Source organism: Cucurbita maxima, unplaced genomic scaffold (assembly GCF_002738345.1).
Source record: "Cucurbita maxima cultivar Rimu unplaced genomic scaffold, Cmax_1.0 Cma_Scf00039, whole genome shotgun sequence".
NCBI lineage: Eukaryota > Viridiplantae > Streptophyta > Magnoliopsida > Cucurbitales > Cucurbitaceae > Cucurbita > Cucurbita maxima.
This window is the reverse complement of record NW_019272055.1, coordinates 480237-496259: the sequence shown is the minus strand read 5'-3', so window position 1 is coordinate 496259 and position 16023 is coordinate 480237. Positions and strand designations below refer to the sequence as shown.

At 35.2% G+C, this 16023-nt stretch overlaps 2 protein-coding genes across 4 annotated transcripts in view; one reads left to right on the top strand and one right to left on the bottom strand.

Moving 5' to 3' along the window:
* LOC111469313 (magnesium transporter MRS2-11, chloroplastic-like) overlaps positions 1–3059 on the top strand; it is a 20037-nt gene extending 16978 nt beyond the window's left edge. Inside the window, exons 12-15 of one of the 2 annotated variants that reach the window (XR_002714848.1) lie at positions 2227–2270; positions 2381–2492; positions 2659–2723; positions 2795–3059. Coding sequence is in view for 1 of the 2 variants with exons in the window: in XM_023114543.1 (XP_022970311.1) it covers positions 2227–2270; positions 2381–2476 (140 nt within the window). In the remaining variant the exon portion in view is untranslated. Of the gene's footprint in view, positions 1–2226; positions 2271–2380; positions 2493–2658 lie in introns of both variants that reach the window. The other variant, XM_023114543.1, reaches the window with a different exon arrangement.
* A 1101-nt stretch (positions 3060–4160) lies between these two features.
* On the bottom strand, positions 4161–9332 carry LOC111469342. Of its 2 annotated transcripts, none has more exons than XM_023114583.1 (5): positions 9179–9332; positions 8984–9095; positions 8819–8880; positions 7069–7203; positions 4161–4347 (listed from the first exon to the last, which is right to left on the bottom strand). In XM_023114583.1, the coding sequence occupies exons 1-4, from the start codon at positions 9296–9298 to the stop codon at positions 7090–7092; spliced, it is 408 nt and encodes a 135-aa protein (XP_022970351.1). In that variant the 5' UTR covers positions 9299–9332; the 3' UTR covers positions 4161–4347; positions 7069–7089. The 2 variants fall into 2 exon arrangements, with proteins under 2 accessions (XP_022970351.1, XP_022970350.1); XM_023114582.1 differs by lacking the exon at positions 4161–4347 and adding an exon at positions 5092–5332.
* Positions 9333–16023: the final 6691 nt, after the last annotated feature.

Sequence of the window (16023 nt, the reverse complement as noted above, 5' to 3'; positions counted from 1 at the left end):
AAAAAAAAAAAAAAAAAAAAAAAAAAAAAAAAAAAAAAAAAAAAAAAAAAAAAAAAAAAGCACTCATACAAGATAAATGCTTAGTGTCACATCCCATTGAGAGAAAGTAAGTTGTGGCCCTCAATTGGCACTCATCTGACCACGTGAGGGTCAAGATTGAGAAGTGTCATGATGCAATCGAGGACGGTGCATCATTCAAAACATCAAGAGCGTATATTGAAGCTAAGTTGAGGCCTATGCAAAGTTTGAGAGAACGAGGCGACACAAGTGTCGAAGACAAGCTTGAAGAGGACTAGGTAGGGCCCCGGGTCATAACCTCAGAAGTTGGGTTTTTGATATGAGTTTCAACATGCGGCTCGAGAATTAAGTCGGTTGATATGGAAAATGAAAGCTCACCAAAATTGGTGTCAATCGAATACTTGACGGACTATACACGAGGCCGTATGTTCGCTTGCCAGAATGACGTCCACTCAAGAAGGAATGGAAATGCCTCAAAATGTACTGTAGGGGGAGACATAGTGTTCACTCTTCACCACCCTTGGGCCTTGTGGCCTAAGCATGCTACCCTGTGGCACGTATGTATGTCATAGCGTGGGTGAGTGTCTCGGGCAGCTTCCTTTGAAAAGGGTCTTTCAAGGACAGTACCAGACAGCACGGGTGTGTCGGTATTGTGCCCCAACCCATGTGTTGGAGGTTGGATTAGGCACTTGCTATCTGGAACGTATGCCCGTAAATGATTTAGCATGGACATAGTAGAGTCCAATGCTCGAGAGAACCCGAATGGATGGAAGTTCGGGATATCCCGACGAGATGATCCACACATGGGTCAGTTCCCAATGATGTGCCCGAGCAAGCCAGGATGGCGAGGTTTCCCGAGAATCGGGATGACATCACGATGCATGAGTAGTGTTGTTGGGAACTAAGGTGACGATGAGATGCAATGTTGCTGTGTCAAAGACGATTGAAGATGCATGCGTAGACGGCGTAGTATGGCCGAACAAGCTTGGATTCTGCACAAGTGATGTTCGGTTGGCCAAGATAAATCTCGCCTAAGTTCCGTCGAAGCCAGGCGAAAATGTGAATGGGGCTTGAGTTCCCTTTAAGGCTTGTCACGAGCGTGTCAAGATCATGATCGTATCAAGATCATGATGCAAAAGTAGCAGACAATTACAAAAATCCTTGAAAATAATGAAAATTGATGACCAAATAAAAATGTGATATACAGGAATGAAACCTCTTCTCAATCTCTCAAAATCTTTAAAAATCCTATTGTTTCTCTCTATGGAAAGGCTTCTAAAAAAGTCCTATTGCTTCTCTCTATGGAAAGGCTTCTAAGAGTTGCAAAAAGAAAGCCAGCCTGCTAAATGGCGGATTTCCAAAGACCTCCATCTGAACTAAATGAGACGGCCTTTTGTACAAGCAATGATAAAAAAGTTGGTCTTCCTAGGATTGCCTCCTAAAACCTACCCTAATCTAGCAAAAAGGGTAAGAGGAATATAGCTAAAGAATCAAACGTTGTTAGCTGCAGTTTATTCCTATAACAGAACCCAAGTATCTTCGATCCCGATTCAAGCAAGATTTTCTTTTTCTAATTGAGGCTGGGCTGACTCACTAGTAAATTTTGAGTATGAAAATGCAGTCGAGCTGCTTCTGTAATAAGCAGTAAATAAAGAAAAGAGAAAAGAAACATGTTGCATGGATAACTTCACCAAAAGAAGCCGGAATCTTATTAAATACGGGATACGGAAGCATATGGATGGGTTCGGATCAATATGGAATTATTACCCTATGCCCATTCTATCTTTTCACCCAGCTTGATTATAGTAAGCATAATTAATCAATGCAATTTTAAAAAAAAATTTGTTTATTCCTCCGTCTCATATAGATTTCATAATTATATGAATTTATTCTATAAAGTATGAGACTCAATGGAGCTATTTCACAAATAATCTCTCATGAATTTATTGACTTGGAATTATTACTCAACACCCATTTTATCTTTTCACCCTGCTTGATTATAGTAGGCATAATTAATCAATGCGATTTTTAAAAAAATTGTTTATTCCTCCGTCTCATATAGATTTCATAATTATATGAATTTATTCTATAAAGGATATGAGACTCAATGGAGCTATTTCACAAATAATCTCTCATGAATTTATTGACTTGGGCGTTTTTTTTTGGGGGAGTTACCTTTAGCCATTATTTTTCACGTCCATTTTGCAGGAATATTTGGCATGAACTTACGATCATACCTTGAAGAACACGTGGTACGTTCTCTAAAAGCCAATTTATAAACAATGTTCAAATTCATGCAACATCGTTAATTGTCTCGATTTTGTGTGTTGTAAATTTGACGTACTTGATATGATGCATGCAGTTTGCCTTCTGGTTAACAACAGCTGGGATAATTGTTGGCGCTGTTGTGGCATTCTTTCTCATGTATTCGTATCTCAGAGATAGGAGAATCCTGTAGCTAAATACTTCTTCAGGTATGATTTTCCCACTAATTTTTCATACTCACCACAAATCTCTTTTATTCCTTCATTTACCGTACTATAAATATGAAAGTTTGTAGGGTATAATAGAATTTAAGCTTTTAATCAAATTACATGTGTGTATTTTAACAACAAAATCTAATCTCATAAGTCTGCACAGGTTATTCAACATTCAATATTGGAGGGGCTGTTATATCCCACTGATGGGGAAGCAAATTGTTAAGGGTATGGCTATATATCCATTATGTGTATCATATGAATATTCATTTTTCTCATATAATATGATATGGTGGAAGCTGCATTTATTAGGCTATAGCCCAATATTGGTACCATCCCCATACTGCTTCAGTTTGGTTTATGAAACAAAAGGAAGTATGCTCGGTTAGCCTGGTTTCTCTTAAATCGACTCTTAAGATGGTAATTAATGTCTTATTTACTGAGGTATGCTCATTTCAATTAGCCTTCAACATTCATTTATTGTCTTGAAATGATAAAACTAATCAACATTTGAGAATCTTTAATATCTATATTTTTAAATTTGTTTAATGTATTAGATTGAAAGTGCATTGAGATCTCTTTGTTTTCATGCTTTAGTTTAGAAAATAATTGAGTGAATGTAATGTATATTTGTATAACTCAAAATTAATTGAAACATATATCTTAAATCTTGATGATTTATTCTTGTCTCTTGGTAATTTGGTATGAATTATCATGAATTTAGGGATGATTTAGTATTTAAAATTCTATATGTCATGAGGGTTGGTATATATAAAGTCAAGCATCTGGCAGAGTTGATACTTAATCAATTCAGACCATTATTTTAGTAAGTCAATAAGTAAAATAATTGTTCTAAAAAGAAGTAAATAGTTAAATAAAAATTTGTTATAGAACTTATAAAAAAAATATATCAAGAAAGGTAGTTTTTAAGTTCTCTTTTTTTTTCTTTTTTTTTTTTTTCTTCCATCAAGCTAAGTCTTTAGGGCAATGTGTGTATTTGACATTTATTGTCAAAATAAATTAAATAGATATTTAAATAAATTATTCTTGATTTATTATAATAAAATAGTTAATTATATTTATGGAATGTAAATGATTTATCATTATCGATTACAAATATTTTTTAGAATAGTGTGGGCATGTACACACCTACAAAGTTGATATAAAGTAATTAAGAAAATAAATAATTTATTATGTTAATATATGTTATTGTCAAAATGATTTAAACAAATATAAACATGTTTATTTATTTTAGTTTATAACAATAAAATAATTTAGTATATTAGTGTTATTATCGGGATTGGTTTTAATGTATTTTATTAATTATAAATTTAATTGAAATATATTTGTAAAAAGTAAATAAAATAAAGAGAGAAAAAATAAAATAACCAATAATAAAATCTATATGATCGTGTATATGGAGTTTACTTGTATATGAGAATTACAAAATTGGGTGAAAAACTATCTTATAAGCTACCATCCTTCGAGAGGGTTGGTGTCCTTCCGAAAATTTCTCAAACTAACCCAAAAAAGAAAAAAAAAATTCAATTATTCGACTTTTTTTTTTTTTTTCCTCACTTTGAGGAGTAAAATTCTGTTTTTACCTTCATATCCAAGTCTATTTCACCGAGCCTCTCTCCGAGACAGTGCCCAGATCGTTACGCCTTTCGTGCGGGTCGGAACTTACCCGACAAGGAATTTCACTACCTTAGGACCGTTATAGTTACGGCCGCCGTTCACCGGGGCTTCGGTCGCCGGCTCCCCTGTCATCAGGTCACCAACTTCCTTAACCTTCCGGCACTGGGCAGGCGTCAGCCCCCATACATGGTCTTACGACTTGAAAAGGTCAAATCTACGAGAAAAATAGGTAAGATTAAAGAAGATATTGTCTCTTAGATTATTGCATATAGAAAATATGAGAGCTGGAAATGTATGGTATTGTCCACTTTTAGCCTAAGCTCTCATGCTTTAGGCTTCCCCTAAAGGCCATTAACCATGATCATTTCTTAAACTAGTCAATGTGGAATTTTTATCCAACACAGGGATTTAGGGCATAACACAAGAATTACACAAGGATTCTATTGACATGGCTATTTATCCAACACAGGGATTTAGGGCATAGCTCTGTTACTAACATTGACCCTTCACAATGGTTTGATATTTGTCCACTTTGAACATACGCTTTCATGAATTTGCTTTGGGCTTCCCTAAAAGACCTCATACCAATGATTATAAACCTATGATCATTTCATAAATTAGCCGATGTGGGACTTTCATCCAACAATTGCAACTTCAAAAAATATCACTTACACCTTGAGACTCAATCCACGACAAAAGAGAGAAAGTCAAGTTTGAAAGATTTGTAAAAATGAATCAAATTGACAACTTGAGTACTATGCAACATGATGTTTTATCGAAGATTGTGACCATCGTACCAAGTAGTCCTTATCAAGGAAGAATGAGTAGACGTAGAAGAAGTTGAGTCGACAACCTTGCCTTCCTCGACAAATTATCGACCGTCAATGCAATTTTACTATTTTCTTTTTTTTGCTTTCCTTCATTGCTTTCATTTACAAACTATGCTTTGAATAATTTGGAGTACCCCTATTTTTCCAATAATACAAACTTCCCTGTTCTCCTATCTGTCCCAATCTACTACATACCTGAAATAATTCATTGTTTGACAATGTTTTTCCATATCACCCCTCCCAACATATTCATAATACTTGAAGGCTCTAACACTATGGCATTGACATTCCTGCACCCTTGGGTAAGGTAAATAGGTTTAACTACGTCAGTCCATGTAGAGTTACTTCGGAATGTAATGTGTGAACATCATGAACAAAAATAGATATCATTATCTTCAAAGGGGAGTGAAAAATTCCTTGAAAAATGCTAGTTGTGCTTGTGATTGGTGTGCATTGACATTAAACGCTCGAGGTTCAATGTAAAGCCTAGTCTCAAAAATAGGTATCTAGCTGTAGGTATGCATGAAAGACATGATTGACATAGACAATGGATGAATACTCATAAACACGAACACTTTAGCTTGGCTAGTATGTCCATGTCCAACTATGTCAGACCCTTGAACACTCTAATACTCGTTGAACACATTTGACACCTATTAACATAATATATGGGTTAGACACTAGTTATACAAAGTCAATGTAGGTCCAACATTTTAGACACATCAAATACTTAACTTTGAATAAATTTTGAGAAGGAGATACATTAAAATCATTTTTGAACCATATAAATGCATAAACTTATTAACTTTAAAAATGATATATATTTTATATTTTAATAAACATGTCCTTATTGAGTCCGTGTCCTAGGTTTAAATAAATAGGGTGTCACCATGTCCATGTCATATCATACCATATGTATCATATGTGTGCTTCTTATGACTATATTGAATCAAGATTCTTTATCATTAAGCAAGGATTGATGCATATTTTCGCCGAACAGAGAGGGACTAACAGTCATCTTGGTGTCTCAAATAGTCAAGAAAAAGAATATTGTGAGCTATATTTGAGTAAGCTGAGTGACACTGAGTTCAAGAAAGTCTTAGCCTTACAGCCTAAAGTAGAGGTAGGAATTAAGTTGGAGGTCTTGGTATGGAGAAGAGGTGAGACAACTCGAGACACAAAGAGAAGACAAGGGCCATTAAAAGCTCCATGGAAGTTGTCGTTATAAGATTAAGATTAAGTCATCTAAAAGCAAAGAGAGCTTTTAATGCTTCATTACAACTGGTTAATTTGGGTGCTATCCAATATGCAAGATAAGTGGGCTTGATTTTGTGGAGAAAGAACTTACCCAGTTCAACTAGTCTGAAAGTGTTTTGTTGATTATTGAGGCAATAGAAATCTTATTAGCTATGCGAGCAGAAATTGCAGAATACTGAAAAAGGTAGGACCATGACACCCATCACCCCATAACTTAGGTCGAGTACTCTGTATGTATTCCTTGATCAAACTTTGTTATAGCAATTTTCTAATATGTCCACTACAAATGTTTCTGATGGGGCAAAATGGTGTAGCCTACTAGCCTCAAGGAGAAGTCTCTAAGAATCTGAATCAATTCTTTATTATCATCCAAATGTTCTTGATTACAAGAGAGAAACACTCTATTTATAGCACTATGGTAATTCCTTACATCACAAAATCTCTTTTGATAACATCAGAGACAGCAACAGGGTTGGCTCTCCTAATCTGCCTATCCTTATCTATTTATGTTTTCTATATTACGCCTACCAAAGGATAATACTCGGATTCTCTAATTTAGATTTGTGATCTTACGAGATAACAAGATCATCCTAACAATACATGAGGTGAGAATTTGTGAGACCCCACATCGGTTGGAGAGGAGAACGAAACATTCCTTATAAGGGTGTGGAAACCTCTCCCTATATAACGGGCCAAAGCGGATAATATTTGTTAACGGTGGGATTGGGTCGTTACAAAATTTCAATTAGAGTTCAAATATGTAATAAGAGAAGAAACCCATCTGTGAGCTTGCAATAAATTGATGCATTTTCATTACAGGATTAACATGAAAATACAGTAAGCATCACCTGTTGAGTCAACGCAACGAGTTACGAAAATTCTTCAACCAGAGGTTCATAGAACATTTTGTAAGCTTCCATGACTTCAAGGTACCACATCGCCTCTCGACCAGGAAACTTCGATAGATCAACAATCTTGTGGACCTGATGCAAACATAAAATCACAAAACTAACTTCAGTTCTTGTTCATGGTAGATATCAAAACTCTATGCCATTAAGTAACCTTAAGTTATGAACACTGTCTTTCCTGGTGTTATCTACAAAAGTTGGCTGTTGTCATAATATGGGGACAACTAAGCCCCTATGAGAGTTAATCTCCAGCGCATGGGACACTAAATGCCAATGCAACAAAACATCACACCTACATGTTGAACACCAGCAAATGAAGGTGTAGTACAACGAAAGGGATAGAAAGAGAGGCAAAGACAGCTAAAATGTAGAACTTATTTGGATAAAACTTGCTTGAAATTAAGAGGAACCAACCATCTCAAAGATAACAATAGCAATTTAATCGAAAGCTAAAAGAAACATCTGAAAATACTGAATTATCCACCACCATGTTTCTATGGCAGATGGCTTATCTACAAAACCCATAAAAATAGGAAAAATCTTAAAAACTCGCACCACATGGAGAATATAGGAAACCAATCAACAAGCTTTACAAAAGGTAGAAACCTACAAACATTAGCTGATGCACCCATAAAGACCACATATAATGTCCATAAAGTACAATAGCAACACATCAAATTATTATTTTTTCTTTTGGAGAGTAACACAGATTTCACTGATTGAATGAGATTTATAAAAGGGGAGGGTGGTCGTTACCAACGACCAAAGGTGGATTACGAACAAGTCTCCACCAGGTAATAAGAGAAGTTAGGCTGTAATCTTTAAATGGCTGCATACATCTTAAAAAGATTCGATTCAATAAATTTCTCGAAAGTAGTGGAATCATCATGTTACAGTGTCTACAAAAATGCAGTTCAATAATCCAAAAACCAAGCATCAACTTCTTACTATGCATTCCAAAACTTTTAGATAAAAAAACAAAAACCATTCATTGATAAGATGAAGTAGGTGATACAAAAGAAGATTCTATCAGACAATAATTATGAAACAGCACCTCAATTGATTCACAATGGTAGATAAGCTATAATTACAAAATGGAGGAGACAATTTGCTTCAAGTAATAGCTAAAAGAGAAGTGGCTTCTATAACACAGTTGATATTACAACTCTTATTTGTAAAGATGCGGCCATTGTGCTCAAACCAAAGATTCCATAGGAAAGTTCGAACATGATTACCTACAGGATCTGCTTGCCCTTTTTGAATGAATTACTCATAAGTAATAGAGAAATTAGGGTAAAGATATCCCCGGCCTTGGAAACTCCCATCCAAAGTTATCTTGTAAAAACTTTGTAGATAAAAATAAAACTGAAAGCCAAGAATCTTCAACCAAGGAAATACATTACGATGAAGGGAACTACATGAGCAAATACAATTTGATTTAGGAAATAAAACATTCAACTCAAAAGAAGTCATTAGAATCACAGCGATCTCATCACAAGAAAATTGGTAGATTGATGATGTTTGAGTAGATTTTTCAGTACTTCATTTTCTCTTAACAAGAACACAAAAATCATGGGGGGAAAAAGCAATCGAATTCTTCTCTAATGTCAAGCACAGGACGATCATCAAGGAAAAATGACGAGAAAGCGGAGGAAACAAAAAGGAACAGAGGATGAAGTTTCAATCTCACCGCAATAATGGACGGTTCATTCGTCCGGACGACATAAGCGCCAACAACCATCACATACATTCCTTTACAAAACGAACAAAGAAAGCGAGAGAAACCAAATCAAAAGGCAGCAGAAATAAAAGAGAAGAAAAAAGAGAGAGAGAATGGAAAGTAGAGGTCAAGTACCGAGGCTCCAAGGGCGTTGGCGGAAGTCGCCAGAAAGAGAGAGCTCGACGGTTCCGGTGCCGTCGTCGAGAATCAGCTTACCATTATCTCTGTCGACGAAGACCAAAATCCCCTGCAGAGAGAGCTCTGATTAGAGAGAAGGATTGAGAGAGAGAGAGAGAGAGTAAGAGAAGGGAAGGATGTGGAAGAGAGAACCTGAAGCCAGGCGCGTTGGAAGAGAATGCCGCCGAGTGTGGCGGCGTTGTTGGACGGAGCTTGGCGGGCGTCGTTGAGCTGCCTGCACAGAAGCTTCAACGCTGCTAAGTTATAATCCATTTCTCCGCTTCTTTCTTTCGCTCTCTTCACTTCCAGGTTTTGCCGCCTGGTTTTCAAGTGAACCGAACCGGAAGCTAAGTGACGAACCAAACGCTGCGTTTTACTTGTCCTTTGTTTTGAAAAAATAGCTTTTTTTTAAATAAAAAAAAAAAAGCTTTATATATAAATAATATATTTTGTTATTCATAAAATAATTATTAAGTTTTTATTTTTACTTGTAATATTTAACAAATAATAATATTGAAATTTATTCAAATAATAGGCCTAAAAAATTTATAGTATATGAATAAGGTCAGATCAGATGCTTTATTTTAATAACACTAATTGATATAATCCGTTCCATACTAAACGGGGGCAAAGAATATAATCATACAAGCTGAAATTCACTCATTTCCATATTGGGCATGCTTGACATAATGATGAACGTTATGCTATGTTATGTCTAATATGTGATGACCTATGATGCTATGTTATGTATGTATGTGATGTCTGATTATGTCATGTTATGTATGATATAGGTTATACTATATTAACGATGATGCATGATGAAAGCCATGATTAGTATTATGCATACATAACTCATATGTGTGTTATGACATGAATGAAAGGAAGAACGAAATGATTCTTTTTATATGTTGTGATTTTAAGCTATGGCGACCTCTTGCATGTACGTATGTCATGTGCATCGAGATATTTTTCCATTATGTTAGTACGGACGTGTACCTTTGATATCTAGGTTTGGCATGATATCATGCATGTCTTTTCCTCTATGGTGTACGTATACAAGCTCGCTTGGTAGGTCTATATGCGCCTACGTGGGCCGTGTGTGGGGAAGTACCACACATCCAACCTTGTTCAGACTGGAAAGAACTCAAGGTTAAGCTAGGTTGTTTAGAGGATAGGTAACATCATGGATGTGTGTACCCAACAATTGGGTTACTACCGGTGAAACACTTACTAAGTTTTTTTATACTCATTCATATTACTTTTTTTAAGAGTGTTCGTAGGTTGGGTTGGGACATTTTTTTAAACCCAACCCAATTGTTTGGGTTGCAAAATTTTTGAACTGAGACAACCTTATTAAATAATGAACATAGACTTTCGTACTCTCTCTCTCAAACTAAACCCATCTAATACATTCTAAAATAAACTTTCGTCCTCCGAGTGTTTTAATCTTGAAATTACTTAGTATTTCTTCCTCGTCTCTTTCTTCCGCTGGATGGTTTTGTAAAGACCATTTTCCTATTACAAAAGTCCTTCACTTCTCGAGCTAAAATTCTTATTGGTCTTTTCTCGTAATTTAGGTCATCGTTTATCTATAAGGACTCGTAATCTACGATATGAGTCAAGTCATTCAAAGATTTGCGAAGCATGGATATGTCATACATGTTATATACTACAAAGAGCAACTATGGTAAGGTTGATCTATAGGTCACTAGTCCGATCGCACATATATCATATCATAACGTCTTCATGCTTTCAGACATAACAATCCATATCATGTACATATCATATCATATATCATAACAGTCACATAATATATCTCGAGCATGTCTTCAACATATCAAACCATAAACATATCAATTCATCAAATACAGCATGACAATCACATATTATAACATATACATATCATTTCGGTATATAACAATTTGCAAATAAGAGTGAAGGATGGTTGCCCTAGCATCACTTCAACTTTCTTCAACTTTCACATGTATAATTGTTGTCCAACCACCCAAGGAACTTACCTGAGCTATCCCTCTCTTAATTTGGTGGTGAATTTTATTCAAGGTTTTAAAACGCGTCTGTTAGAGAAAGATTTTTCCACTTTTATAAAGAGTGTTTCGTTCTTCTCTCCAACTGATGTGGGATATCACAATCTACCCCCGGCACACCACCTTGTGTCCACCCCCTTCGGGACTCAGTCTCCTTGTTGGCACATCGTCCCTCCCTAGTCGAGGCTTAGCATCCTTGTTGGCACATTATTCCTCCCTAGTTGAGGCTCAGCCTCCTCGTTGACACATCGTCTCTCTCCAACTGATATGGGATATCAAAATTCACCTCTTTTCGGAGCTCAGGATCTTTGTTGGAACTCTTTCCCTTCTCCAATCAATATGAGACTCCCAATCCACCTCCTTCAAAGTCCATTGTCCTTGTTGGCACATCGCCTCGTGTCCACCCTTCTTCAGGGCTTAGCCTTCTCGCTGGCACATCGTCCAGCGTTTGACTCTAATATCATTTGTAACCGTTCAAACCCATCACTAGTAAATATTGTCCTCAAAGTTTTTAAAACATGTTCATCACGGAGAAGTTTCTACACCCTAATAAAAAATACTTTATTCTCCTCCCCAACCGACATAGAATCTCACGCTAAATGAACTATCTATACTGTGGATTTGCAAATCCAACTAGATTGGGGGAGAGCGTGTCACGCCCGAAGTACCAAACTTTATTCTGGGTTCATCAACGACTGAGAATGTGTAGGGCATAACATTCAGACATGCAAAACAAAAGCCCCCAAAAGTGTGTGTTTTCTGAAATGGTATCCAATGCAGCAGCTAAGTCCCATGTCCCAGAAAAGACACAAACTTGAAATCACACTCTGCTCCAAATCACCAACGGCGACAAACATATTGGGGCCATCTAATGACCCATCACTCAATTTTATGCTTATCGGTCACCTCTAATCACATCTATAGATCTTAGACGTAAAATAGCGCTCAATATCATACTGGTCGATAAATGGTATGAATTATATTTGAGATTAAAATGTTAACTTGATCGTGGTTTAATCGATTCGGACACTTATCCTCGATTAAAGGTTTAGAGAGGTTTGAATTTTTCCACCGACATCTTATTTAACTGGTAAAAAATTGAGATTAAGAACTCACTAATTCAATAGTTTTCTACCATGATTATATAAAAAATTAGATTTGAGTTTTATCGTTAAAAGTAAATATTTTTTTAATGCGGAAAAGATTTAAACCTCTGACCTCTCCATCAAAAGTACATGTTTTACCTTAATTGAGTTATACTTATGTTCGACTTCATCAATTTTTAAGGTTGTTTTTTTTTTTCTTTTTTGTATTTTTTAGTCTATACTTTCAAAATATTTAAATTTGAACCATCTTAATTAGCCAAATATTTTGTTTTTTTAATTTTATAAAATAGTAATAATAACAATAATTTTCAATATATTTATTTATTGTATGTGGCTAGGACATATTCACATCAATCATAGCTTGTCAAAATAAAACCATAGAGATAGACTGACATCCAAATCTAAATAAATGTAAAACTAAATCTTATGAGATTTTCTGCATTAAAAAGGAAAATCTTCATACATTTTTGGGAATAAGGGTAAATTTAGTAATTTTTGTCCCGACCCAAAATTTTATGTCATCCCCACTCGGATTTTTACCTATTTAGTAACTTTTTGTAATAGTAACTAATGTCTTATTCACCCTCTTGACTCAAATTTTTACGTTTTTAGTAACTTTTGTTGTTAGATAAACACGACTCTCCACAATAATATAATATTCGTCACTTTGAGCATAAGCTCTCATGATTTTGTTTTGAGCTTCCTTAAGGACCTCATACTAATGAAGAGAGTATTCATTGATTATAAACTCAGGATCAGTCCCTAAATTAGCCGATGTAGGACTTTCATCCAACATCTCCCCTCGAACAAAGTACGTCTCCCTTTAATCGAGCCTTAACTCATTTTCTTTTGAAGTCTTAGTCATTTTTTACTATGCTTTCGAGAAGCTTCGACTCTTTTTCTTTTGGAGTCATTTGTTCGACATTTGAGTATTCTATTGACATTGCTAAGTTTAGGGCATGACTTTAATACCATTTATAACTGTCCAAACCCACGTTAGCAAATATTGTCCTCATTGGGCTTTTCTTTCGGGTTACTAGGGGAAAGTTTCCACACCCTTATAAAGGATTTTTCAACCTCCTCTCCAACCAATATGAGACTTTCACATTCCATCCCCCTTCGAGACCCAACATTTTTAGTAACTTTTGTAATCATAATTAGCATCTTATTCACGATTCCAGCCCGTATTTTTTAAGTTTTTAGTAACTTTTATAATAATAGAAGACAAACCCAATTCAAATTTTTATACGATGAGAATCCTAAGAACATGGATTCCTACACGTTGTCCAAAATAAAAGGAATAAACAAAAATGGTTTTTTTCTTTGTTTTTTACGAACAAACATGCTACGTGGTCTGTGTTGGAATAAATAGAATTTGACCCATTTTATTTCGTTCATTCATTCCCATGTTTTGTTTATATCCAAAATGTTGGCTAATGACTTATGTGACCTTTCATTTTTTTTTTGTATCGTTCTTCGAACACATATCTTTTTATCTTTCATCTAATTTTTTTTCGAAGATATAAACTTTTAATTATTAGAATCGTCTAAACTTTTAATTTTGCATTAAATTGATCTTTAGACTTTAGAAGTTTTAAATAAGTCACTGAATTTCAAACAATTTTAATAGGTCCCTCAACTTTTAATTTTGTGTCCAATAGATAGCCATTTGGGATTCTCATTTTGGTCAACGGGATGTCGAAGCTTTTACTTGAGGGGGTGCTCTTGGCCCAGTGAATATCGCTTATTCTGGTGTTTATCGGTGGTGGTATACAATCGGTTTACGTGCTAATGGGGATCTTTATACGGGAGCTCTTTTTCTATTATTTCTTTCTGCCATATTTTTAATAGCAGGTTGGTTACACCTACAACCGAAATGAAAATCGAGCGTTTCGTGGTTTAAAAATGTCGAATCTCATCTAAATGAGTAAGTTCCTTGGCTTGAACAGACCATTTAATCCATGTCACTATTCTTGCATTCAGGGGAGAATATGTTCGATCCTAATTAAAGAAAAATTTAAGAATTAATTGATTTATTAAATATAAAATTAAATTTGGTTTATGTATGATATATCCATGAATTTTAGAAAATATTGAATACGTGAGATATTTAATTAAAAAATAATAATAAAAAAAAAATCTACTAGATTTTCCTTTAAAGGTCAAAATTGTAATTTAAGCCAATTATATTAGCTTGTTACGTGGATGAAAAATAAAAAGGAGAATTAAATTTTTGTTAGAAGGAGATAATTGTATTTTAACATAGCCACAAATTTTAATTAACATTTGACATAACTTAATACCCGAACTAGAATAACATATGATGATCAAGCAAAAAAAAAAAAAAAAAATGATTATAACGGCTCAAGCACATCGCTAGTATTTGGGATATCACAATTAAAGGTGTTTCACCCCGTCAAAGCCCCAGCGCCCTCACTGACACTCGTTCCTTTGTGGGACCTCTCGCTAAATCCACCCCCTTTGAGGCCAGCATTCTTACTGGCACATCGTCTCGTGTCTATCTCATTCGGGGAACAGCCTCCTAGCTAGCACATCACTCGATGTCTGGCTCGATACCATTTGTAACGACTCAAGTCTACCGCTAGCAGATATTGTCCTCTTTAGGCTTTCCCTTTTGAGTTTTTCTTCAAGGCTTCAAAACGGGTTTGGTAGAAAAAGATTTTCATACCTTTATAAGAGTGTTTCTTTCTCCTTCCAACGAACGTGAGATGGTGGATCTCGCCTCTATGAACAAAAAAAAAAAAAGAAAAAACCTATAAATAGCAATTCTCTCTCCTCTCTCTTCCTCTCTCTCTAAAATTCAAAGCTAAATTCTTACATTTTCTCTCAACCCCATGTCTCAATTTCACAAATCCGATCACCAAAAGGTAATAGAACCACCAAAGTCACCGGAAGAAGGTGATCGGAGCAAGGAGGAAGACGGCGGAGAAGCAGTGGATTGTGGTGGAGAGAGCTGCCGAACTCCGACATCTCTCCGACATCGAATTCCCATTGCACGAAGCTGCCCGACAACGCCGAGAAAGCGAAAAATTGTGAGCAAGAGGAAATTTTCAGATGAAAGCTTCTTTGAGGTCGCCGGAAGGGGAGAGGTAGAATCCTTGTTTGCCTTATTTTATAAGGTTTCTTCTGCAAAAAGAAGATTTACAAATATATAAAACCCTAATTAGGGTTTGTATAATTACGCACATACACCAAGTTTGATCTATAAACTCGAAGTTGAACCTATTTTAATAAATTTTTAATTTTGTATCGAGTACGATTATATTTGAATCAGTACAAACCGAACATATTTTAATGTTCGAGAGGGGACGGTTGGTGTAGATTTATTTGTTGTTGGATGTTTTTGTTTGGTTTTTACAAGGTTATGTGGTCATGTTTTGTGTCTTGTTTGGGAATATCATTTGCAAACCAAATAAATATAGGAAGAAACAGACAACATGATTCTTAGGATTCTTGTTTTGTGTTCATAAATATGACAACTTTTCTCAAAAATCATGTTAAATTACTATTCACTCTTATTTTTCTCATATTTTAAAATATGGGTTTTCTTTTTCTTATATTTTACGATAGTGTTTGGATCTGATAAATTCTACGCAAAGGTGTTCATAATTTGAGAACGGATAAACTCGGACTATCCAACCCAACGTGTTTGGGTTAGATTTTTGGTTTGTATTTGGTTGAATTTTTGAGCAACTGAAAAGTTAGACCAATTCCGAGTCAACTCAATCAACTCGAAAATAGGGTTACAATCCAACCAAACCTAATACTTTTAAGATTATTATTAACATTAAGAATACCGGTAAATGTTTAATATTTGAGTTTTTAT